At 52.8% G+C, this 26379-nt stretch overlaps 1 protein-coding gene across 1 annotated transcript in view; it reads right to left on the bottom strand.

The window, feature by feature from the left end:
* The window catches only part of SLC2A1 (solute carrier family 2 member 1), a 31685-nt gene extending 8716 nt beyond the window's left edge, over positions 1 to 22969 (bottom strand). Inside the window, exons 1-2 of the mRNA XM_055255440.2 lie at positions 22307 to 22969; positions 8250 to 8345 (exon numbers count right to left, since the gene is read on the bottom strand). Coding sequence (XP_055111415.1) covers positions 8250 to 8345; positions 22307 to 22324 — 114 coding nt within the window. The 5' untranslated portion in view covers positions 22325 to 22969. The remainder of the gene's footprint in view (positions 1 to 8249; positions 8346 to 22306) is intronic.
* Between the last annotated feature and the right edge of the window lie 3410 nt (positions 22970 to 26379).

Here is a 26379-nt window from a genome sequence, read left to right as displayed (position 1 = left end):
CCATTTCCCACAGTGAACCACCCCTCAGAATGCAGTCGGAGTCCTGCACACCAAATGTGCCAGGCTCGGCCATCCACCCGCTTCTCTGCTCCCTTCCCAGCCCAGTCTCTTCACCCAGCTGTGGGGTCTGGGTGGCGGCAAGCGTGTTGAGGAGGGAGGAGCAGTTGTGCTCAGTTCCCGGCGGGGGGACTGCCGTGGTGTTGGCCGGCCTAGAGCCGAGGGGCTACTACAGATCTCTGTCCAGGTGCCTCACTGAGCCTAGAGGACACCCACCATGGAGACTACCCTGCAGGAGCAGGTTGACTCTGGGCAGCTGAGATCCTTTGGACCAGATGGCTTCCGATACGCGAAGCTATTCCTCACCCAGTGGCTCTCCTGGGGTGAGGGGGAGGCCTGCCCAAGCCTAAGGACAGCCTGGGAATCCCCACACCACCTCCCGCCAGTCTAGGCAACTGTGGGTGACACTACATGTCTGCCCATCTACCAAGGAACTTCTCACTTCCCCTTTGTAGAGGGGCATGAGGTGGCGAACACTGCCTGGCACATGGGTAAGCTGTTACTGTTGTCTCTGTTGCTGTCTCAAGAAGAGAAGTCACCACCTTCAGAGGAGCCTCAGGGACAAGGTTTTCCATTTTGAAATTGCCAGAAATCATTACCCTAAGAATGTAAGAGTAAGGAGGAACCTGAAGGAACTACGGGCCTGCCTCAGGGAGTAAAGCTAGTCTCCAGACCCTGCTCGGCTGCTCCTGGCAGAGGAACCCAGCACTCTGTAGCCCCAGAGGGCAGAGGCGCCAGGGCCAGACTCCAGCTCAGGGGAAGGAAGAGCTTTCTAGACTTCAGGGTACGAGGCTGCCCACCTTACAGGTGGTGCGTTCCCTGTAAGTAGGGAGCATGCAAGTCAAAGTGCTCCAGAGCCGGACTGGTAACATTTTATGTAAGAGGCTAGCTAGAATCCATTAGGTAGGGTCAGTAAGCCACATATGGCCTCTGTCACTCATTGTTCTTTTTTTCTCAACCTTGTAAAAATGTAAAAACCATTGTTAGCTCATGGGTTGCACAAAAACAGGCTGCTGGCTGGATGTGGCCCTCCTGCCAACCCTTGATCTAGGATTCTAGACAACTGCCAGGAGGGGTGGGCGTTTTGGAACCTCTGGCTGGTCTCACCATCCTTCCTGCTAGACATTCCTTTAGCCCAGGAGGACTAGGTCAGTTAGGTCATCCCCAGCAGGGATCCCTGGGCCAGTTTTAAGCTCGGTCTCAACCCTCCCTGTGTTCTACGGGATGCTATTGTGGGGAAGAAGGGGCTAAACTGCCAGCCAAGCTTTCAGCGCCAGTTACAAGGAGGAAAGGGCCAGCTTCTCTGGCTTAGCCTCTCAGCCTGGCCTTCACCCCTGTTCCCTGCCTGCCCCGTCTTCCAGTTGGGACTGGCCCCGCACTGCCCCTCCCTCAAGCTCTCAGCCCAGGGCCTTATCTCCACAGCAACTCTCAGCCACACCCCACGGTCAGCTGGGAGATTAGAGCCAGATGTTCCAGGTGGCGCTGGACAGATAACCCTGCCCACTGGGTCCCCTGGGGCCTCACTTTGGGGCCTGGGGGAAGAGGCCCAGGTTGGGGCTAGAGCTGGGCCCCAACCCCCCTGCAGAGGGCTGGACCACCCAGGCTGCTTCCCTGGAACAGCCCTGACATGGCTAGCCTCCAAACCAAGGCCAGGCCCGGCCAGGCCTCCTGGCAGACAGAGAAATCATCCCACCGTGGTGGCCACACCCGAAGCCCTTCTCAGCTCTTGCAATAAAGTGTCTCCTCTACCCCAACTATGACTCACGAGGCACACGCGGTGACTCCCTCATATGACCTAGACACCCCACACCTTTGCTTGGGCCTCATCATCTTTCAGAGCATGCACAGACACTCCTCTGGAAAACCTGCCTCCCGAGAACCACACCTCCCACTCCACTGCAACTGGCTCTCAGAGACGGTTTTGGCACCCCAGAGGACATCTGCCAATACCCAGAGACATTTTTGGTTGTCACAATGGCTACTGGCATCTAGAAGGCAGAAGCCAAGGACGCTGATAAACATCCTCCAACACAAGGTACAGGCCTCTACAACACCAGCAGAAACATCACAGTGCCAAGCTAAGAAACCCTGCTCTAAGGGCGAAGCACCCTCTCCCTCTTCCTTCCCTCTTCCCACTGCGCCTGCTCACATTTCCGTCATCGCCTTTAGACGGCTAACTGTAAGGTACCGTGTGCTCCCTCTACAGTAAACCTCAGCACGGCGCTGGAGGTGGAGAGTTGACACTAAATGACCAACAAGCCATGAATCTAACTGAAGGGCTTGAGGGGTGATGCGATATGACAGGGTGCGACGGTATAAGATATTGTGCAACTGTGTGTGGGAAACTTGAGATGTTGGTACATGACTGAGCTTGACTCAGCTCTAAAGTGAGACCGCACACGGCCAGCTGGGTGGCAGTTGGAGGTGAGTGACAGGGTGTTTAGGTACCCATCTGGGACTGTGCCCGTCTTCCACAATGGTCAAGGGCACAGACTAGGGCCGGAGTTACATCGCAGGCTTGCCACTTACTAGCTGTGTGTCCTTGCTTTAATTGCTTAACATTCCTGTGCCCCAGTTTCTTATAGAGCAGGGAAAATTATGGTGTCTGCCTAATGGGGTTATTATGAGGAACAACTGAATTACTATTTCTAGAGTATGTATGACAATGCCTGGGCAAGCTGTAACTAAGCAGTAAGGGTTTATGGTAGTGGTGACGAGTGGAGGGGAGAGGGGACCAGAACTCTTTGGATACAGGAGAGAGAAGGAGAGGCTGCCTGGAGCACGAAGCCCAGCTCAGCCCAGTTCAGCCTGATGGGACACTGGGCTTGGGTTGGGAGGTGGGTGTTGCCTCCAGCTCTTTCACTCACCAAGCTGGGTCATCCTGGGCAGACCTCACCTCCTCTGCAGACCAGGTTCCTCCTTTGTCAAACAAGGAGTGTTGTTTGTCAAACAATGAGGCCCTTTCTGGCCCAAACTCTCTGGATTCTGAGGATGCCTTATTCTCAGACATGCCTGACACTGTCCCTTGGGCCAGGACTTCATGGTTTCTCAGTGGCCGTCAGTCACCTCTACTGGCAGCTCAGTCATTTGGGGAGGGGAAAGGCAGTGCTCGGATGAGCCCAGTACGATAGTCAGGATTCCCTGGTTCATTTAGTTGCTCCCTCTATGGCTGGGCTCACCTCTTCCGCCTCTGAACTCCTCCTCCAGGAGGGGGATGCGTGGCAGGAATGTCCTGTCATCACTCACAGCAGGGCAGGGGCAGTGCGCAGGGCTGGGGAGGCACAAGGTCTGGAGCCCACCTCTAGCTCAGCCTCTCACTCTCCAGATACCTCATCTGGCTTCAGTTCCCTCATTTAGAAGAGGGGAAGATGTCAGCCCCGCCTGCCTTGTAGAGTTGCTGTGAGGTGGTAATTTATGGGGAGGTGCTTTGTAAACATATAAGGTAGTATAATTAATTAACCACTTCCAGGAGGAAGCCCTTTGGGGCCTGTTTCATGGAAGAGAACATGCTTCTGGCATCCTCACCATTCGTGGGGCAAAGTGTCTTCTCAAGAGTAGGCAAACCATGACCAACCCAATGCTGTTTCCTGAGAGAGGTTCTTCTAAACAGACAAGGGAAGTCAGTGTGCCCAGTGCAGGCAGTTAGCGATTCCGCATCAGCAGAACATTTCACACCCCTGTACCTCTGCAGAAGCCGCTCTCACTGCCCAGACACCTGCCCCTCCTGCCCTATGAGGTCAACTCACCCCTCAAGGTCCAGCATGGCTGCCAAGTCCTCCATGAAGCCCTTTTTCAATCTCCCCTGTCACCCCAGCCCCAGCATTAGTTGCCCCGTTTGCTCTCACAGCACCTTGAAGCCCTCTGTTAGTGACACTCTGGCTTTCTCCAAGGGGTCTCTCCCACTGCTGTGGAGACAGGGCCTGGCTCGGACTGTGTTGCAGGCAGCTCTCTGAGGGCCAGCATGTGCCTGCTGTGTTCACAGCTATACTTCTCCCTCCTCACTGTCTAGGACAGCATCTGGCACAGCGTGGATGCTCAGGAAGTCCTGGCTGAATGAAAGGGTTGGCCGGATGGAATCTCTGTGTCGCCCTAGGGCAGGCCTTCAGCCCTGCCCGGGCACAGGAGTCGCTCTGCCCTGTTACTACACGTGGGCTCTGAGCCTCACTTTCATTTCTTCTTCTTGGGTCCTTCTGTCCTCTCTTCACATGTTACATGTTTCACTTCTACTCTGGCTCCTGGTTGGAAAAACCACAGCCAGCCTTGAGAGAAGTGTTTGTAAAGTACAAAAGTCCACACCCCGAGTGTCTGGGTGCTTTTGCCCAGGAAACACCGCTAGAGTTCAGCGTTCTCGGTTCTGGCCACTCACATCTCCAGCTTCGGTCTGCTGGGGCTGGTTCCTGAAGTGACCTTTGGACAGGTGCCCACACATGGTCCTATAAATGCAGTTTACAGCCTCACCTGGGCCCTCTGTGCTGCTGACCAGCCCCGTGACCATGCCCATATTCCATGACAGTTATAACCTCTTGCCTATTTCTGATTAGATGGGAGGCCCCAGGGATCACAGAAGTTCATCTCAGATTTGTCTACATCTTCAGAAGTCTCTCAGTCCCTGGCTGGGCATGGTGGCTCACACCTGTAATCCCAGCATTTTGGGAGGTCAAGGCAGGTGGATCACCTGAGGTCAGGAGCTTGAGACCAGCCTCACCAACCTGGTGAAATCCCATCTCTACTAAAAACACAAAAATTAGCTGGGCGTGGTGGTACACATCTATACCAGTAGCCCAGCTACTTGGAAAGCTGAGGCACGAGAACCACTTGAACCCAGGAAGCGGAGATTGCAGTGGGCCAAGATCATGCCACTGTACTCTGGCCTGGGCAGCAGAGCAAGACTCCGTCTCAAAAAAAAAAGGTATCTCAGTCCCTCCTGGCCAAAGGCAGCCCCTCCCTTCTGCTCTGACACCACCCTCCCTCCTGGAAGACCTCCGCCCTCACTTCCTTATCTTCACCCTCTCCTGCTGATTCCTTCCAACATATTTAAAAATAACCTTCATTAAAATAAATAAATAAATTCCTAGCCATATCATCATTCCAAACTTCCTCAACTCTTTTCTCCCTCTCCCACCAACTCTTTTGGAAGAGCCGTCTCCACCCTTTCTCATCTGCCTGTCACTCTTCACCCAATCCTAGTGAGGCTTCTACCCACGCTGTGCCACCCAGTCAGCCCAAGTGGCCACAAGGCCACCATCACCTCTCTGCATTCAGCAATGTGGAGAGGCTTGCCCAGTTCAACCCCTGGGGTACCTGATGGCATTCCTCCACTCTGTTCATCCACTCACTATCTACCAGTGTCTATTACTATGACAGGCACCGTTCTAGGCACTAAGGACACGGCCGTGGACAAACCAGACAAATACCCTGGCCCTTCGATGGCTTACATTCTCCCTCTGTCTTGGGAGGGTATCCTTTCCTGGTTTTAGAGATACCAGCTCTTGTTCTTCTACTTAGGGTCCTTTTCTAGCAATAGGTTGTTCTCTGGGGCTTTGATCTTTTTACTTCTAATTTCCATTTATTTAATTATAAAATTGAAATGAGGTCTTGATGTGTTGCTCAGGCTGGTCTTGAACTCCTGGGCTCAAGTGATCCACCCACCTCAGCCTCCCAAAGTGCTGGGATTGCAGCGTGAGCCACATGCCCGGCCTTAATCTTCATTTCTCTTTTTATTCCACAGTCTCCCTAGAAGATCTTCCTCCACTGTGTGGATACCAGTGACTAACTCTCAACTTTTCCCCAGCCTGGGTCTAAGAAACAGACCCATACATGCAGGTGCCTCCTGCACATCTCCAGCTGTGTCACCCCACGCCTCCATTCCTGCACATCCCACGGCCACCTCTCAGCTCCTAGCACACTTGCTCCTTCTTCAAACCACACATCACCCATGCCAGAAACCTAGAAACCATTTTTAAACCCTTCTCTGTTGCCCTCACACGGAACTGATGACCAAATCCTGTCCATTCTTCCTCTGAGGGTTTGCTTTTATGTCACTAGTGCAACGGCAACTTTCTTGATGGTTGATGGTTTCCCGTCTCTAGTCTCACATTCTTAAGTCCACCCCTCCATACCAGACGCCTGAGTCATTTCCCTACAATGCAAGTCTGATCACGTCTGCCCTGGGCAGTGGGTCCCTATTGTCCTCATCCTGAAGTCCATGCTCCCTAGCTGGGCCCCCGCGCTCGTGCCCATCCACCCCTTCTGACTGTGCCGTGCCATACTCACAGGGCCCTTTGTGGTCTGGCTCTTGCCTACCTTACGTTGTTGACCTCCCCAACCTTCCCCCTCCTCCTGTTCACTCTAGTGACACACTAAACTACTCACGCTTTACTGAATGCCAGGCTTTCTCTCTTCTGGGCATTTTGCTTTGAAGGCCCCCTGCTCATCCCAACCCTGTTCTGTTTCTGGAAAACACCTCCTCTGTCCTGGCCTTAGAGTCCTAGTTCTGTCATTAACTCACTATGAGATCCCAGTCAAGACATCATTAAATCCGGTAGCTGTCAACCTTGGCCGCACATTTGAATTGGTTGGGAAGCTTTTAGTTGAATGCCCAAACAGCATCCCAGACCAATTAAATCAGCATCTGGGGGTGTCCTGGAAACCCCAATGTGCAACCAAGTGGAAAGCTCAACCTCCCTCTGTTTCCTCCCGGCCTGTCTTATAGACTCTCCATCTGTAAGGATTCCCAAAGGGAGCCAGTTCTGAAGCACACACTTTGGCAAGAGCTGTCAAGAGCACTTAGCAAATGCAGGGCTTGGGGCTGGTCCAAGCATGGGCCCACGGTTGCCATGCCCGGCAAACTTGGATAAGTCCTATCACCTCCGCTACAGCTGAGCATGACTCAGCAGGCCAAGCCTTCCTGGTGACTTGCTCCTCGGCATCGGGCGTGGCCCCATAGCCACTGTCTGCCTATTTGGAAGAAGCCCAGCGAACTCTAGACACTACCTGGTTCCCCCAAACAGGCCCCTGATCTTTGGGAGTCACCGCACTCACTTTCTAGCCTCATCTGTCTGGACAAGAAATGTGGTCCTGACGTGAGGACTGCCCACTCTCATTTGGTCCTCTCTGGGAAGGTACAGATTTTTAAACTGGCAAGGCAGCTGGTTAGGAAGACAGCCTGAGGCCATGGAAATAACAGAGCTTGGCTTCTGACTCCAGCATTCAGTAGCTTTGTGACCTTGGGCCTGTCGGTCATTTCATCTGCCTGGGCCTCAGTTTCCGGGTCTACAAAATGGAAATCACCACCCAATCTCATAAACACAAGCAAAATGCCTGGTACAGAGGAAGGGCTCTGTTTCCTTTCCTGTCCCTGCCTCGTACCCCCTACCCCCCTTTCCGCTTCTCTCCTCCTTAATGCAAGTAGGCTGGGCTGGAGGAGATGGTCTAGGTCCCTTCCCAACCTGACATTCAAGTAAACAAGTGAGGACAGATCTAGGATGCATGGCAGGCAAGAGGAAGCCAACACAGACCTTCACCCGCTGTGGCTCCCCAGGGCATGACGCCTTTTCTGCTTTGACTGGCACAGGGCCTTCAGGGAGAGGACGCGGCTTCAACCTACAGTTGGATGCCTTAAAAGGAAGTGTGCTGCCTGTGGATGGGTATGAGTGCAGGCTCGAGGACCACCTGGCAGGCAGGTGTTGGATACCAGCTCTGTCTCTGACTTAGCTGGGTGATACTGGGCGGGTTTCCTCTCGCTAGCCGTTTCCCACACCTGCAGGCTGGGAGTGGTGCCTGTTGCCTCCTGACAGTGCTGCAGTGAGCATCAAGTGAGACAAGCCCATGAACACCCTCTGCAGCCCCAGAATGCCACGGAAATGCAGCATTATTGTATTGAGCTTTGCTTTGAGTTTATTATATCATCAAACATATTATTATATGACTGAGTTGAGTGGGGGGTTGGTCAAGAGGGCCTATAAAAGACCCCAGGATTCTGTGGGACCTGAGATTCTGGAATTCTGCCACCCTAAGATTCCAAAGCAAGAGAGGAGTCTCTGACATGGTCAGGGCCAGAAAACTGGCTGGAGAGGCAGACGGGGCGTTGATATAAATGACTCTAATTCAGGTGGTGGTGTGTGACTGTGGGCATGTGTGATGTGCAACAGAGCAGGCTGGTGTCCATAAGCCAACGATGGCACAGTACTCACCTTCTGGGGGGCATTGATGACGCCAGTGTTGTAGCCAAACTGCAGGGAGCCAAGCACTGCTCCTCCCACGGCCAGCATGAGGCGACCCGTCAGTTTCTACAGAGAAACAAACCACAGTTATAGGCGCGTCTGGGAGCAGGTTACTACAGGGCAGGGCCTGGACTGGCAGGTTCCTGTGTTCAGGTATCTTGCCTGACTCTTGGCACCACACCAGTCTTTCTCCCAGGAAACTTGGCCAATTCCCGACCTTAGGTGCCCAAACCAGCCTAGCTGACTTCAAGACACTGGGCTGGCCGGGCCATTTCCTGGGGAGAGAGGGGAATTATGGTCTTCTCTCTCTGTAGCCAGGTCTCAGAGAGGGAGAGGCTTTGGATTCTTGGGGGTCTCATTTCCCTGGTGGAGCCATGCCTAGGGTCTGGTGGTTCTAGACTCTGACTGGGAGGCCCAGGAACCAGCCCTCCTATGCAAGGGGGCCCAAATTACTTGGTAGGAATAGCACAGATATAGATAGGAGAAGCACCCTGGATTCGGAGCCGAAGGCGCTGGCTTCTGATTCCAGCCCATCCGCCTGTTTGCTCTGTGAATTCCAGCAGGCTAAGTCCCCCATGTACCACTTCTCCCTTATCCTCTATTTGCTTGTCAGCAAAATGGCAACAGCTTCGTTTGTCACACTGGAGATGTGATCCCACCTTGCCCTACCCTTCCTGCTGTTCCCAGGGCAGGAAACCGAGCCCTGAGAGGCTGAGGAAAGTTCCAGATCACTCAGGAGTCTGAAGCAGAGCTCAGGGCTCCGGACTCCCTACCCAGTGCTCCTCGCGGCAACAATCCCCAAACCATAAGCCTCCCAAGGTTACATGGACATAGACGACATGCTAGGCAGGAATCCCCTTTGAAAAGTGCACAAGGTAAGAGTGTGGGGCTAAGGTGTTTCCAATGGGCAAAGGGACGGGAGAGAAAAAGAGCAGTTTGCTTCTGTCCACTGGAAGCCGAGGCCCTGAGGCAGCAGGAAGGGCAGAGGCCAGCAGGTGAAGAGCCCTGCTTAGCCACAGGTGACTGAGAGGCCAGCAGGGTGTCAGCCCCGCTGGAGAAAAGTACTCTTTTCAGCTATAAAAATGAGGAGGTCAGGAAGTATGACATTAGGCAGGCCTTTAACTGATTGTGGGAGAACAAGGCTGCGGGAGGCGTGCCAAAGAAACGACTGGCATTCACTACGCACACTACACCAAGCTGGGCCCTGGAAGTGGGTGGAGCTGGCCATGGCCTGGCTGTGGGTCTCTGGGCCTCGGTTTCCACAGAACCCAGAAGCAGCCTTTACTTCAAGGCCATGACAGATAGCCCTGGGCGTAGCTGTTATCAGGCATATTCCCAGTATGGTCTTTCCATTCTCTGAAAGCGGTCAGTCAGAGCAACCACTGCAAAAGCCAAGGCTCTCACATCAGAGGCTGCGAAAGAGGAAGAAGGCTTTGGCCCAGGAACAGTGTGCAGCTCAGAGCCCCCTCTGTGTGTGCGTTGCGTCCTTCCCATTAGTCTGTCTACCTGACCCTTTAGCCTGCCTCTGCACATTTATTCCACATGCTGGGGCTTCCCTCATACCACAGGGACTCCATTCCCCCTAAATCCTCTGCATTGCCCAACTAGAAAGACAGCCCCTACCCCCCGTATGTCCTGGCACTGCCCCCAGAATCTCCCTTCTCTCAATTCTCTGGGGAGCCTTCAGGCCCAGAGCTGTTGTTCTGAGTGGGTAGTGAGCAGCTGACAAATTTCTGGGGGACGCCAGCGACACACCAGGTCAAGCCTAATTCATAGGGTGGACACTAATTCAGAGGCTGTGGCAAGGCACGAAGCATCACCAGGAGGGCTCACTGAACAGTGACTGCTAGGCCTGCCACGTGCTGGGCTTTCTGCCTGCGGAATTACCTGCATTTGCTCATGGGATGCAAAGTATATACTGTATTTTTCTGGAACACATTAGAATAGATTAAAAAACAAGCAATGCAGCGACATCGATCTATGATTTAAGAAAACATGGCATAGTTATATAATGGAATACATAACCTGGGAGTTCGAGGCCGCAGTGAGCTGTGATCACCCCATGGCACTCCAGCCTGGGTGACAGAGTGAGACTCTGTCCCAAAAAACAAAAGCGAAACCAAAAACAGAGCAGTGTATATATTGTATGCTACCTTTTGTGTTTTAAAAAAAAATTGGCTGGGGCCAGGGGGAGAATATACACATCTATTTAAAAGAATGCACAACAGGCTAGGCGCGGTGGCTCACATCTATAATCCCAGCTTGAGGCCAGGAGTTCGAGACCAGCCTGGCCAACATGGCAAAACCCTGTCTCTACTAAAAATACAAAAATTAGCTGGGCATGGTGGTGCGTGCCTGTAGTCCCAACTACTTGGGAGGCTGAGGAACAAGAATCACTTTATGTGGGAGATGAACATTTTATAGCCTTTGGCACTTTTTTGAATTCTGAATGGTGTGAATGGAATCACCTATTCAAAATAATTTTTATAAGCCCTATGATTTCATATTACTTAGAACAAAGCAATTTAAATAAAAACATTAAGTGGAAAATAATACAAAAGATCCACGAATCTGGCAAAAATTATGTTGGTAGAACATGAGTGAATGACACTGGCTGTGTGAGCTAAGTGCTATTATCACAGGCCCTGTTTTACTGAGGTCTGCATCTGATGTTCCAGGGGTCTGGAGCCTCTGAAGTCATCCCTGGGGCCCCACTGAGCAGCTGCTCGATTGTAGCCTCTGTCAATGGGGGCTGCTGGAGGCCAAGGATATACCCCTCCGCTGGACCTTGTCATCGGCAGGTCGAGGTCAAACTCGACTTTAGAAAACCTGTCTACCCACGCCCCGGGTCATATCCACATCCACCCAGGCAGCTGCTGCACTAGGACTCACTAACATACCAGTGACCCATGCTCTAGGTCTCATGCTAAGTAGAGCTGGGGCCCCGGATGAAACTGGACCCAGTCCTGACACCAAGGAAGGAGTTTCCAGTCCAGTGGGGTGGGGGTAGTGGGGAGGCAGATGGAGATGAGAGGCTAGTGTGGTCTGGGCTTCAACAGGGGGCTGGTATGAGGCACTGTGAGAACCCTGGAGGCAAAGATTTCCAGTTTTGCCTGGGTACAAAAAAAGATGAGTTCCCAGGAGGTGACATTGGAGCTGGGCCGTGAAGGACACACAGAGAGTCTGCCAAGTGGGAAAGCAGTGGCAAGGCTACATTCCAGGTGGACAGAACAGTAAGAAATGGGGACCGATCAGTCAGATTAAGAAACAGGGTGCTCAGTGTGGCTCAGTGCTAGGTGTAGGGGGAGAGACATGGTCGCTGCTCGTCAGTAGGCACAAGACACTGCGACCAATGTCAGATTCATGCTGCCACCCTGCTGCGCCCACCATAGCCGGCTTGATCATTGCTGGGCTTAGAAGCAGACCCATGTTTAAATGCAGCAAGCTGCCTCCTTTCACCTTGGAGTTGGATATAAGGCAGCCCTGCTCTGGACCTTGGTTTCCTCACCTAGAAAATGGGGTTGAAAGTTCCTTCCTTAAAGGGTTGCTGTTAAGTTTTCTATCGGTATCCATCATGAAGCCTGGCAGAATTCCCTCCACAAGTGTTTGCTGGATCGGGGAAGAATAGCAAGCTACCCTCGATCAGGCAACCCCAGCACCATCTGCCCCCCACCAGCCAGTGGCTGGAACTGGGACGTGGTAATGAAGTCCATTCACCCAACGTGTATTTATTCTGGTGTCAAGCTGATGAACAGTTGGTGATGACTTAGAGAAGGGTACTAGCCCCACAGAGCTTGTGATTTTCTTGTGGGAGCCTTTTTTACTGGTGGGGAGCAATGTACAGCCCAGAGTCTGGGATCCCCAGCAGCCCATCACCACTCCCTGGGGATAAGACTACTTTCTAGAACATTCCATTCTCTTCCAGGCCTTTGGTCTTGCTAAGTCCTCTGCAGTCTCTAGCTTATTACTCATCTGCCACTCAGTTTGGGAACTCCTTAAGAATAGAACCAGGGGCAGCACGCAGTCATCCCAGAACTTTGGGAGGCCAAGGTGGGCGGATCATTTGAGCTCAGGAGTTCAAGACGAGCCTGGGCAATATGGTGAAACCAGGTCTCTACTAAAATTACAAAACAAAAAACAAAAAACAGCCAGATATGGTGGCACACATCTGTACCCAGCTACTCAGGAGGCTGAGGTAGGAGGATCACCTGAGCCTGCGAGACAGAAGTTGCAGTGAGCCAAGATCATGCCACTTCACTCCAGCCTCGGCAACACAGCAAGAAAAAAAAAAAAAAAAAGAATGGAACCTGGGTCATACCGTGTCTGCAGCCAGAGTGACCAGAGTAGGCAACAGCACATACTAATTGCCAAAGAAAACCTGCCACTTTTCAATTTGGCTTTTGGGCAAAGCTGGCTCTGTGTGTATCTGTTGTGCCAGACCATGTTCATCCTTAGCCATTTATCAAACCCCTGACGAGTGCTGGAACATCAGAGCTCTGAGAGGTAAATACAGCACCCCACAAAACCCTCCAGTCCAAGCCCACAGGGCTGTCGAGGAAGGACCTCTGAAGTCAGGCAGACCGAGTTCAAATCCTGACTCTCCTAGGAGAGTCATGGCCTCTCAGCTTGGCCAGCGACTGGGCTCAGGGTTCAGCACAGAGAAGCATTTCTCATGTCCCCACCCCTCACCCTCCCTATCCCACAGCTGGGAGTCTCACGACCCACACCCACAAGAGCCCTCCCTCTCCCAGGAAGCCATGGATGAGGTGTTAAGATTCAGGACCTCTCCCCCAACACTCAGATGCCAGATGGCCCTGGCCACATTGTATAACTTGCCAAACACTGTGGCCTTTTGACCCATGTCAGTGTGTCGGCATTGCGCTCCAGCCCCAGGGTTGGCCTGCAGCAGGTTCTCAATCTATATTGGCACAGGGAGGGCACATGGCTACTGCCACTCAGAAGCAGGGTATTCCTGGCAAGAGGAGGCTCCCAGGGCCGGCAGACTCCATATGCTGCTCCATCTTCTCCTCTTCCCACAGCCTCCCACATGGGTCCCCCAGGTGCAGGGAAGCAGGGGATGCGGGGCTTTCCAACTGCTTAGTCCACAGCTCAAAGGAGGGTGGGAGGGGATTACCTGAATCCATGACAGCTCCCTTTTAATTTGTTTTGTTGTGTTTCTTACTCAATTAAACGAACTTCTGGGCATTAAAACAAAGAACCTCAAGGCTGGGTGCGGTGGCTCACACCTATAATCCCAGCACTCTGGTAGGCCGAGGCAGGCGGATTGGTTAATGCCAGGAGTTCAAGACCAGCTTGGCCAACACGGCAAAACCCTGTCTACTAAAAATACAAAAGTTGGAGACGGGCACGGTGGCTCACGCCTATAATCCCAGCACTTTGGGAGGCCGAGGTGGGCAGATCACGAGGTCAGGAGATCGAGACCATCCTGGCTAACACGGTGAAACCCCATTTCTACTAATAAAAAAAAAAAAAAATTAGCCCGGCGTGGTGGCGCGCGCCTGCAGTCCCAGCTACTCGGGAGGCTGACGCAGGAGAATGGCGTGAACCCAGAAGGCAGAGCTTGCAGTGAGCTGAGATCATGCCACTGCACTCCAGCCTGGGCGACAGAGCAAGACTACGTCTCCAAAAAAAAAAAAAAAAAAAAAAAAAAAAGCACAAAAACTAGTGGGGTGTGGTGGCACATGTGTATAATCCCAGCTACTTGGGAGGCTGAGGCATGAGAATAGAATCACTTTAACCTCCTGGGAGGCGGAGGTTGTGGTGAGCAGATATCGCACCGCTGCATTCCAGTCTGGGTGACAGAGTGAGACACTCTCAAAAGAAAAAAGAAAATAAGACAGCCTTGGCTGCAGTAAGAAAGAAAGAAGCTCAAGAAATTGCAGACTGCTGTAACGTCAGCACTTGACGGGAGGTGCCTGAGGTCAGAGGGCAGGTGCCCAGCCTAGCATACAAACAAAAGCCAGGGTTGGGACTAGAGTTGTTTGGTTTCCTAGCCTGGCATTCTACCCTCTGACCGGTTCCATCCTGCCAAGTCTTTTAAAAAAGAAGAGTGATGGACTAACAGTCCGAAGCCTGACCTTAGGGTGACCTCAAGCATTAAGTGCTCCTGAAGCCACTTCCTTTAAGCCCTCCAGTGATGTCAAGACCCCTGCATGACTGAACCTCCAGACACCCCTGGTTGCCCTCGAGGCAGAAGGCACTCGCCAGTCTTCAAAGTAGAACTGAGAGGAGGGAGCTGGTGCATTTATCAGCAGCAGCAGCAAGCTGAGGCACCCTGTCAGGGGCTGCTCACGCATTCTGATTTAACCACCATGAACAAGCTTTTGGGGAGAGATTGCTCCCTTTTCACAGATGACAAATGAGAGAGAGCAAAAAGCGTAGAACCAGGGGACTCTAGGCTTCAGGGAAGCTTCCAATCGGGGGTCTCTGATGCCAAATTCTACGCCTTTCCTGCTCAGGTCCTCCCCCTTGTTTCCGGGTACTGGTTCCTGAAGGAAACAAGGTTTCTACCTGGTGCTTTCTATGTAGGTCAAATTCCATAAAAGCAACTCTCGGAGCCTTGCCCACTCTGAGCCGAGACAGCCCGGGCACAAGCTCAGAAACCTTTGGGCTGCATTTGCTGTAAGCCAAAGTTGGCAAACTATGGCAGCTAAGAATGAGTTTTACATTTTTAAGTAGCTGGGGAGAAAAAAAAGATGACTAATATTTTGTGATATGTAAGAATTATATTAAATTCACATTTCAGTGACCATGAATAAAGTTTTATTGGAACACAGCTACACTCATTTGTCTACGGCTGCTTTTGTACTGCAACAGCAAAGCTGAGTGGCAGGCCGAGAACTACATGTCCGACAAAGCTGACAATATTTACGCTCTATCTGGCCCTTTAGAAAAAAGTTGATCGGCCTCTGCTTTAAGGCCTCTGCTTTAAGCCCCACGTCCCCTGAGCTAGCTGCCCAGCATTCTCAAAGCCTTCCAGGCAAAACCACATCCTCCTTAAATAACCCAAAAGGTATGCATCCTATTATGGAATGTTAAATGTAAATGGCTCCTTGGCCGTGTGTGGGCGTGGGGCCAGGATCTGGACCCTGGGGAAACTGACACCCCTGAGAAGATACACATTTGGTGGTGAGACGGGCAATAATTCAACTAAAAGAACATTAATTTGGTAAGACTGGGCACATGCAAAGTTCACTGTCACTCTCAGCAGACACGTTTAAGTCCCAGCTTCTCCACTTGTGTGACCTTAAAAAAGTCCTTTCTTGGCTGGGCGCGGTGGCTCACGTCCGTAATTCCAGCACTTTGGGAGGCTGAGATGGGCGGATCACCTGAGGTCAGGAGTTCAAGACCAGCCTGACCAACATGGTGAAACCCCCGTCTCTACTAAAAATACGAAAAATAAGCTGGGCGTGGGGGGCGCGCGCCTGTAATCCCAGCTACTCGGGAGGCTGAGGCAGAAGAATCACTTGAACCCGGGAGGCAGAGGTTGCAGCGAGCCGAGATCGCGCCATTGCACTCCAGCTTGGGCAACAAGAGTGAAACTCCATCTCAAAAAAAAAAAAAAGTCTTTTCCTCTAAGCTTCAGTTAATTCTCCATAAGAGAGGATTTTCTATGAATAAATGATACTGCTAAGGAAAGATTATGCCTGAATGCATGCTCCCAACACTCTTCTAGTCAATGGAAATTCAGCGATAAAACTACACCAAATCCCTGCCTATGGAACTTGATAGATTAGTTGAAGGCTGGGGCAGAAAATAAATACATGTAATACATCAGGTGGTGAGTGGTATGAAGAAGGTGATGGGGGGGGTGCTATTTCTTAATCATGGTGGGACATGCCTTTAATGAAGTCTTATGCAGCTATTGGAAAGAACGAAACACATCTGTGTTTCACATAACACGTATGTGTTATGAAGAGTACCAGGGTAGATTGTTCAGGGGGAAAAAAGCAATAGGATGTACATATTGTGTAAGGAACAGGGAGTTAGTGAACTTGTATGGTGGCACATGGTTGTATGTGCAGAGAGAAACGCTGCCAGTATTTACCTCTAAGGGTTGGGTTGGTGAACAGAGTGGTTTGCAAAGAACTATGTAGAAAGTGGGATCCAACTACACAAATATTTTATTTATAGGCATGTAGCTACACATGCACAAAAAGTCTTTAGGGTAAACACCAAACTGTCAAAACTAGAAGACACTCTTTCATTTATTATGCTTCTCTGTAGTTGGCTCTGTAACTTCTGCAATTTTTTTAATCCAATCTTTTTTCCAGTCACATCTAAGAACTTTATTGGACACAGCTTGGATGCCAGGACCTGGTAGGCCCCACACACTGCCTGCTAGGCCCTGGACTGTCCAGGGCTGGAGTAAGGGTAGTTCATTCAAGGAAGTGTCAGACCACATGGTAACCCCACAATGCAACACTGTGGTTAGAGACTTTATATAGCTGGGAGATGGAGGGCTGCCCCACAGATGTATGAACAGGTCCAATCTTCCATAAATAAACCTACAGTGGAGAGGAAAATGACACTGGAATTCATCCTTAGACACAGAGTACCCTAGATGGGAGGGGGCATCCTCACTGGTCAGGGGGCCAGGATGGGTGACGAGGGGGCCCAGATGTCCACAGCATGGGGCAGGCAGGGGCAAGGATGGGGTCAACAGATGATGGGCATTTGCCCTAGGACACTGCATTCACAAGACCAACTACTGAAGGGACATGTGTGTCAGGCTGTTCATTCTGGAACGAGCAGGGGTGATCTTTATATCATATTCTGTGGCTGGTGGGCTCAAAGGCTACTTTGTGGAGAGAATGAGACCATGCAGTGAAGATGAGGATCAGGATCAGGCCCACAAATAGCCCGGGCTTCTAGGCAGCACTGTGTCCCCCACAGTGCTGATGACACAGCTGGCTGCCGGGCCACTCAGGCCCACACTCAGGCTAGCGCTTGGCTGGAGGAGATTCCCGTAGAGGCTGATGCAGTCAATCAGGGAGTTGGGGATAAGGACTTCCACCACCAGGTTGTAGACGGTGATGATGCCAGCCATGACCGCTGGGACACCGGACTTCAGCATCAGCTCCAGCCGCGTAAGGGCCAGGGCCACAATGCAGTGCTGCTCTAGGCTGTGCCACAGACAGCACACAGGGCTGTGGGATGGAGGCAAGGCAAGCCCAGAGCAGACTGTTTACCTGGGGCCAGAACCCTCTGGGAATAGCTTCTGCACAGCTGTGAGGGCCACACACAAGTTATCACACGCAGCAGGGAGCTGAAGAAGACACCCAGCTAGGGGCAGAAAGTCCTCAAGAAGAACTGCCACAGCTGGATGCTCAAGGAGCCCAGTGTAGCTGTTTGTTTCTTTCCGCGAACTGGGCCCCCCAGCCCAAGAGAGTCCACCTCTTCCTCAGCAGAGGTGCTTATGGCTAGCTGGCCTGTCTGGGCTCCCACTGTGCTATGAAACTCAATCTGTGCTGCTCAGCACTTCCCAAGCCTGCTGCACAGACCACATGCTCCCCTGGAGCCTCAGTGCCGCTGACCCAGACAGCTAGGTCTCATCCCCAGTACAGCTGAGGACACAAGCTCCAACAAGAAGTGTGGCTGGCCTAAGGTCGAATGGTAGAGCTGTTTCTGATGGAGCCGTTTCCTCCCCACTCCCAAATGCCAGGGCAGGGGGAGATAAACTGGGCTAGGAGGCATAGGCAGACTTCCTGTCCAGCAGAGGCCTCAGTGGCCAAAAGCTCCATCAGCTGAGGCCTGGCAAGAGCTCTCTCCCATTCCAGGGTGCAGAAGCCCCAGGGAGGCAAGTCAGCGTGGTCACAAAGAGAAGAGATGCTGTCTTCTTTCTGCCCAGGTTCAAGGCCTGGGAGCCCTGCTCAGTTACTGCAAAACCCTAATGTTTATGCATCAGCTACTGCCAGGCCTGGTGGCTGGAAGACAGAGCCTCAGGCTCCAGTCCACCCCTCCCGTGGAGGGAGGTAACAATTGGAGGCTTGTTTGGGTAGCCAGGGCTGGGCCCACAGGCCTGGACACAGCCTCTCTGAGCCCATGAATCTGGTCAGGAGGCCTCCCAGCCTCCGCCATCATGGGGATGTCGGTTACCAGACTGAGTGAGCAGCTTTATCACCTCTATGCCCAGGAGTGAAGTGGGGGAAGGGGTGACGTTGCAGGCCCCAAGCCAACACTGCACACTTTCCTCTTTGTTCCAGGCCTCCCCAGCTCTGCCAGTCTTGGGGAAGCAGGGAGCTGGATGCCTGTACCCTTGGTACTTGAGCAGAGCTCTGGGCCGACACCCCGTGACCAGGAGGCACTGGGCAAAGCTGAGCTCTTTGAAGTCACAAGCTGATTACGGGGGATTTGAGGCTGGCCCAGCTCCGGGGCAAATAGGGTCGAATCCCTGGATGGCTCGGTACTAGACAAGGATCATCTTGGGGCTGTTTACATCATTTGTACACCCAGACTGGCCTTACAAAGGGTCTTTCCACTTAAAATAGCCACTGCCCTAATTTAGGGCACGGGGCCAGTCTCACCACATCCACTGGGGGTAGCCAAGTCTCTGTTTACTGAGAAGGAAACCAAGGCTCCAAGGAAAGCCACTTCTTCAAGGTCAGAGTTTAGTGGGAACATCTAGTGTTTTGTTTCCATTCACAGTAGAGTTTCGGTTGTCAAGTTACGTCTAATTCAACTTTCAGGCTCGTATGGCACGCAGCAAGAACATGGCAAGTCCTGTGTCTGGGGATTCCTGCTCATTTGGAGTGGGTGGAGGATGGCACAGACAGGCGTGTGGAGAAGAAAGCACCTTTTAAAAAAAACACAGCTAGGCCGAGCACGGTGGCTCACACCTGTAATCCCAGCACTTTGGGAGGCCGAGGTGGGCGGATCACCTGAGGTCTGGAGTTCGAGACCAGCTTGACCAACATGGCGAAACCCTGGGAGGTAGAGGTTGCAGTAAGCCAAGATCGTGCCATTGCACTCCTGCCTGGGTGACAGAGTGAGACCTCGTTTCAAAAAGAGACAAAAAACAAAAAACTATGCTCTCTGCACCACAGAGGGGCTGAGGAAGCCTGCAGATTTCTGATTTTTCCTTTTCTGGAAGGTAGAGGCTGGCCAGAAAAGTGATGAGTGATGGGCATAGGCAAGGCTAGTTACAAGTTCTTCACGAAGGGTGGGGTGAGACATCTGGGGCAGGGCTCACCCTTGCGTGCTGCCCAGGAGGGATCGTGGGCGAACCCCTGGCTTGGAGGCAAGGCGATTCCATCTGTCCCCTACTTCCTATTCAGCTAAGCTCATTTCTGTGAGTTACAGGAGTACAATGGAACACGGGGAAGTTAGTTAACTCAGTTCCCATTTCCTAGGAGACAAAGAGGAACATAGCAGAACCAAGGCTTTGGAGCCAGACACACCTGGTTTTCAGATCTTGCGTGAAAGGCAAGCGATATGACCTCTCCAGGCCTCAGTTTAACATCATGCACAAAAAGGCTGCGCTTGCAGGTCAAATCAGCAGTCTCCAAAGGGAAGGGCTTTATTCCAGAATGTATATGGAATTATCTACACAAGATTTGGAGGGGAAAATGACTATAACTGCTGTCTTGTATCTATTTGTCTTTTGAAATTTCTATTTTATGAAGGCATATAATCTGTTAGTATCAAAGTGCATGTGCATGAATTTAAAAATACAGCCGGGCGTGGTGGCTCACGCCTGTAATCCCGGCACTTTGGGAGGCCGAGGCGGGCAGATCATCTGAGGTCGGGAGTTCGAGACCAGCCTGACCAACATGGAGAAACCCCGTCTTTACTAAAACTACAAAAACAAAACAAAACAAAACATTAGCTGGGTGTGGTGGCGCATGCCTGTAATTCCAGCTACTTGGGAGGCTGAGGCAGAAGAATCGCTTGAACCCGGGAGGCGGAGGGTGCAGGGAGCTGAGATTGCGCCATTGCACTCCAGCCTGGGCAACAAAAGCGAAACTCCATTTCAAAAAAATAAATAAATAAAATAAATAAATAAATAAAAATACAGATACACCACTGTGAAAGAGGTGTTCCAACATTAATTACTGACGAGGTAGACAGTGGAAAATTTGGAGAACATTCCATGAAGAGCATCCACCTGCTACACTATTTAGAACCAGCTGGCACAAGGGGCCACCTTTGAAGATAGGCAAACTCTCTCCCTTCTGCCCAAAATTCAAGAAATGTTGTGGTGAAGAGAGACAGTGGAGACAGAAATGAAATTAAATCTGATGGGCCTGGGCTCAAATCCAGTTCAACCACTTACTAGCTGTGTGACTTTGGCAAACTTATTTCCTTTCTCTGAGCTCCAGGCTAGTGAGTAACCAGCAGGGCTATAAGGTCCGTGACGCTGAATGTAGTTTGGCTAAGAACCTGCTGATTTTCTCCTCCACTTTTCTGTCTCCACGTAGAATATTCACTTATCCACTCAACAAATAAATGCCCATGTCTGGCATAGTATGCTGAATAGATAGTTCCTTCCCTAGAGGAAGTGACAAAAGTGATCTCTTTCAGACGGAAAAACTGAGAGGCCCAGAAGTTAAGTGGCCTGCGAGAACCCTGAGATATTTGGACTTCCTTGCTACTAGCTAGAAGAGCTTCTCGCCGAACTTTTGTTTAGTTATATCCCACCCTTATGGCTCACCTAGGATTCTGGGAGCCTTCCCCGGGGTCTCACCTCAAGTGAGGGCCCAGGAAGGGTGAAGCAAGTCGTCTGGATTCATGGATTCAACAGGTGTGGGGCGGAAGGCCTTTTCCTGCCGAGGGTGCGGCCCAGCGTCATCCCGCTCAGTCCCACCCGGACACCTCCACAGCCAGTAGGAAGGGCAGTTCAGAATTCAGTGCTACCCCCGCGTCCCAACTAAGAAAACAAGGGCCATCCAGGTGCCCTCCCAGCTGAGGAGATGGAAAAATCAAAGTATAATAGATAAAGAGGGGCCGTTTCAAAAGAAAAAAGGGACTTGAAAATATTGTAGACTGGGGGAGGAAGGGAGGTGGAAAGAAACAATACCCTACACACAGGAGGGGCTCCACAAACATTTGTTGAGAAGAAATCGCTCTGCGGACGCTACAAAGATGCCCCGCAGGGCAAGCCCGTTTACACAGGAAAAAAGAAATCCTATCTAGGGAGTTGTTGGTCCCCAGAGTCCCCATCCCTCATTCCCCAACCCCGTGGCGTGCGCGCTTCCCGCTAGACTTCAGCCTGGCGCTCTTTCCTGGCTCCCGGATCCCCCGCCCCTCCGGTTACGCTCCCCGCCCGGTCCCGAGGGTAAACCTGCCTCCGGGGAACACATCTCCGCGAGACTGGGCCAAAGCTCTGGGGCCTGCACTCCTCGGAAAGGAGAGCCTCCGAGACCGGAGGTTCATCTCAACCCCCGCGTTCGAGCCTGGGCCTGGAGAAAAGTGCCCTCCCCTCGGCCTCGGCACCGCGGGGGACTGGCGGGAGGAGTAGGGGAGGCCGATGGGACACCTCGCACCAGGCCGCCCACCTACTGGGGCGCCCGGGCTAAGGGAGCAGACGAAGAGCGGGGGCGGCTCCTGCCTCCTCCGCGCGCGGCCTGGGCCGGGCCGGGGGCTCGGCCCGCTCAGCCAATGGGCGCCGCGCTCGGGCCCCCTCCCCCGCACCGGGAGGGGCCGACGCTAGGCTGCCGCTGCCGAGGTCGTGTGCGACGTGCCGCGCCCGGGCCCTGTGTCCCCAGCCCCACCAGGGCCGCGTGGACGGCGCGGCGCCCCCGGAAGGAGGCCATGTGCTCAGTGCCGGCGCCAACTACGCACGCGGCGCCCTCCGGCCCGCTAGATCCGCAGCCCATCCCCACTGAGGCCAGCAGCCCGGCGGGGCGCTGCGCTCGGGTCCCGCACCGAGCCAGGCTCGGAGAGGCGCGCGGCCCGCCCCGGGCTCACAGCGCGGCGGGGCGGCGGGGGAGGCCCTGGCCGGCGGAAGGCGGGCAGGAGTCCGCGCCTTTGTTCCTGGCGGGAGGGCCCGCGGGCGCGCGACTCACCTTGTTGCTGGGCTCCATGGCAGCGCTGCGCTGGTGGCTCTGGCTGCGCCGGGTACGCGGGTGGCGACGGGCGTGCGAGCGGCGCTCTCCCGCTCAGGCTCGTGCTCCGGTCCGGGGACTCCGACTGCGACTCCGACTCCCGTCGCTTGGTCTCCTGCTCCCTGGCGCGCTCACTCGGGGACCCGCGACTAGCGACCGGCACGCTCGCTGTTACTACCTCTTGCCTCTTGCCAGAGAGCGCGCGGACCGTAGCGTTTATAGGACCCCGGCCATTGGCTGGCGACGCCGGTGTGTCAGGGGTGTGTGGGCAGGACCTCGGGGCGGGGCCTGGGGCCCAGCCTGTCCTGGGCGGCGCTCCGCGGGGAGGGGGTGAGGGGAGTGGCCGGGGCCGGGGCCCCCGTAACCACTGCCTCGCTCAGGCTGCCGATCGGGTCGCTCTCTGTGCGTTGGGACCGCGGAGGGCATTCGCTGTGTGACACAGGGCAAGTGTGCGCACCTCTCTGAGCCTCCGCGGCATTCTCTAGCAAAATGGTGGAGCCGGTACCCGGCTGTAAGGCAAGCTGGGATGCGCGGAGTAGCGGGTGGAAAGCTGGACTGGAGTTCTCACTTGGCCGCTGGGTGACTTCGGTGCACTAGGGATAGTAACAGTACCACCTCGTAGGGCTGTAGAAAGACCAAGTGAGTTAATATTTGTAAAGTGTTTAGAACAGCGTCTACTGCATGGAAAGTAGTATTTATTTGTTAGAGAGACTCCAGGAGGTCTTGCCCAGTGATTGACTTCTCCCTTCCCCGTCTCCACCCCCCACATTCCCTTTTGTGAGCCAAGCCTTGCTTTTGCACCGGCCGGGCTCTCTTGCCTGGAAATGCATACCCATCTCAAACCTGGGCTTTAAAATCACCTCCTCTGGGACGCCTTCCTCTACTTCTCACAGTTCAGGTGAGTCTATGGTGACCTGTAAGTGTGGAAAATATAAAAGGCAGGCTAACTGACTGACATGATAGGACATTAAGGACATGATAGACCTCGGGTTTGAACCAGCTCAACTGTATACCGGCCCGGCCGCGATCCTGGGCAAGTTCCTGGCCAGTGAGGCTGTTTTCGTTTTTTTCTTTAATTTTTTTTTTTTTCTCAGACGGAGTCTCGCTCTGTCGCCCAGGCTGGAGTGCAGTGGCACGATCTCGGCTCACTGCAACCTCCGCCTCCCGGGTTCAAGCAGTTCTCTGCCTCAGCCCCCCGAGTAGCTGGGATTACAGGCGCCCGCTATCACGCCTGGCTAATTTTTTGTATTTTTAGTAGACACGGGGTTTCACCATTTTGGCCAGGCTGGTCTTGAACCCCTGACCTCGTGATCCACCCGCCTCGCCTCCCAAAGTGCTGGGATTACAGGCGTGAGCCACTGAGCCCGGCCGAGGCTGTCTTATGAGTAAATGGAATTCTCACACCAATCTCACTGCTATCATGAGAGGTGCAATTTCCAGATAAGCTCATGAAGTGTTTAGCATGGAAGTTCTCATTTACTGGTTGGTGGTATTGTTGGTTTATTTATTTATTTTGTTAGTAAATAAATAAATTCTGGTCTCAAACTCCTGGGCTCAAGTGCCCCTCCCACCTTAGCCTCTGTAGTAGCTGGGAGTGCAGGCATGTGCCACTGCACTGGTGGTGATATTGTTATCATCTGACTTCACCTTATTTCCTCTAGACCAGTGCCTTACTTGAGACACAGTGAAGGGAAGGACTCCCAGTCCAAAAGTCTGATCAAAGTCTTGAGGGTCCCTTTCCCGATGGAGGGAGTCATGGTGGGCTCACTGTCTGTTGGAAACCGGGAGGCTGAGCCTACCAGATGACCCGTGGAGTTCTCTGGCAATGTGTCCAGTTCTGGCTGAGGGGCACCGTGGTTGAGTATGGAGCCCAGAAACAGAAGGCAGGTGCGTTCTGGGCACCCCGCTGCCCAAGGCTTCAATTCCTATGGTCTGTCTATGCTCAGCCTGGAAAGCTTGGGCCACCTCTCCCCACCCCTGGACAGACCAAGTCCTGCTGACTCCACTGTCTACACCACCTCATCCTCCTTCCCTCCCCTGCTGTCTGCAGGGCCTGCATCTCCTCTGGTCTTTCGTCCTGCAGTCCTGCACCCTGCCACTCTTCTGCTCATCTGTCTGGAATTGTCATGGAGGGAGTAAGGGCCAAGCCTGGCCATCACGGTCCTTCTTCGGGGCACCAGTTTACATGCTCAGCCTCGCCCCTCACACCAGCAGCTCACATCCACACATTTGCTCAGCTTGTCTCCTCTGCCTGGGAAGCCCTCCCCCACCTCACCATGCCAAAAAGCACCACGGGTCCTCCTCCGGGAAGTGTCCCTGGTTCTCCCACGTGGAAATCTTTCTCTCCTTTACCATTTGGTGTTTTGTAAGTTGCCACTTGTCCTCTGTCTGCCTTCCCTCAGCCTGTGAGCACCTTGAGGACAGGTTCTGCAGCTGAGGCACGTGGGTGAATGACTGAAGGAGGGAAGGAATGCACGAATGAGTGAGCAGCTAATCTACCTGTGTTGAATGTTCCTTCCACTCCAGTCCGTCCTGCTGATACTTCCAGTCTTTCCTTAAGTACCTGTTGGGTTTTGCTACTTCCCTGCTCAAAGTCTCTCCACAGCTCCTTGTTTCTTAGCACATTCAGTCTATGCCTTTTCCCAGTTGCGGGTCTGCCTTACTCAGCCCATGGGTCACATTCACCAAACAGCCACCTTGTCTCTCTCTGGGCCAGCCCCATGCTGGCCACTTTCCCAGGGACAGAGATATGTGACCCCGTTGTTAGCCTCATGGAGGCCCCAAGCTGGAGGAGGAGCAAGAGGGGAAATGAGCAGCAACAATACCAAGTCAAGCGTAAAGGGTTAAGAATCTGTACAGGAGCAGAACTTGTACCACAGGGGAAGGAGAGTGAGTAGAGAGAGCATCTGGGAAGGGGGAGGTCATGCTAAGCAGGGTTTGGAAGGCTGAATAGGAGTTCAACAGTTGGATCGAGGGAAGGCCATTCTCAACAGAGAGAAGAGCATGTGCAAAGGCAGCAGACTGCCAGAATGATTACCTAGGGAACTTGAGAATCTCTGGGCCACTCTTAGAGATTGATGATGGAGCCCCAGATCCGGACTCTCTGAGTCCCAGCTCTGCTATTTACTCGCAAACATTCATGGGCAAACAATGCCTTCTCTTTTCTGAGCCTGAAGACCCACATCTGTAAAGTAGATATAACAAACCCTTCCTAGGTAGGCCTGAGTTGAACTGGCTGACTTCGGGCAAGTCATTGTCCCTCAGTCTCTTCAGCTTTGTAACAAAGGGGTTGCAACAGATAAGCGCCAAGACTCTTCAAGTGTCTGAAAGGCTGTTGTTGCTCTGGGTTGAGAAACCTTGTCATAATAATGTTGTGTGTGTTGCTAATTTACTATGTGCCAGGTAAGTGATTGGTATGGATTTATTAATATCTCATTTAATTCTCATAACAAATTCTAGATTTACTATTTTTTATCCTATTTCTCAAAGGAGGAAACTGAAGCACAGTTTCAGAGTGATTTGCCCAAGGTTGAGTAGGTCAGCAAGTGGCCGAGCTAAGAATTGAACCTAGTTTGTCCCCAGACTTTGTGTAAAATCTAGTCTAGGGCCGGGCGCGGTGGCTCACGCTTGTAATCCCAGCACTTTGGGAGGCCGAGGCAGGCGGATCACGAGGTCAGGAGATCGAGACCACGGTGAAACCCCGTCTCTACTAAAAATACAAAAAAATTAGCCGGGCGTGGTGGCGGGCGCCTGTAGTCCCAGCTACTTGGAGAGGCTGAGGCAGGAGAATGCCGTGAACCCGGGAGGCGGAGCTTGCAGTGAGCCGAGATTGCGCCACTGCACTCCAGCCTGGGCGACAGAGCGAGACTCCATCTCAAAAAAAAAAAAAAAAAAAAAAAATCTAGTCTAAGGCCGGGCATGGTGGCTCACGCCTGTAATCCCAGCACTTTGGGAGGCCGAGGCGGTGGATCACAAGGTCAGGAGTTGGAGACCAGCCTGGCCAACATGGTGAAACCCCGTCTCTACTAAAAATA

The sequence above is a fragment of the Symphalangus syndactylus genome, chromosome 12 (genome assembly GCF_028878055.3).
Source record: "Symphalangus syndactylus isolate Jambi chromosome 12, NHGRI_mSymSyn1-v2.1_pri, whole genome shotgun sequence".
Lineage (NCBI taxonomy): Eukaryota > Metazoa > Chordata > Mammalia > Primates > Hylobatidae > Symphalangus > Symphalangus syndactylus.
This window is presented reverse-complemented; position numbering and strand designations above follow the sequence as displayed.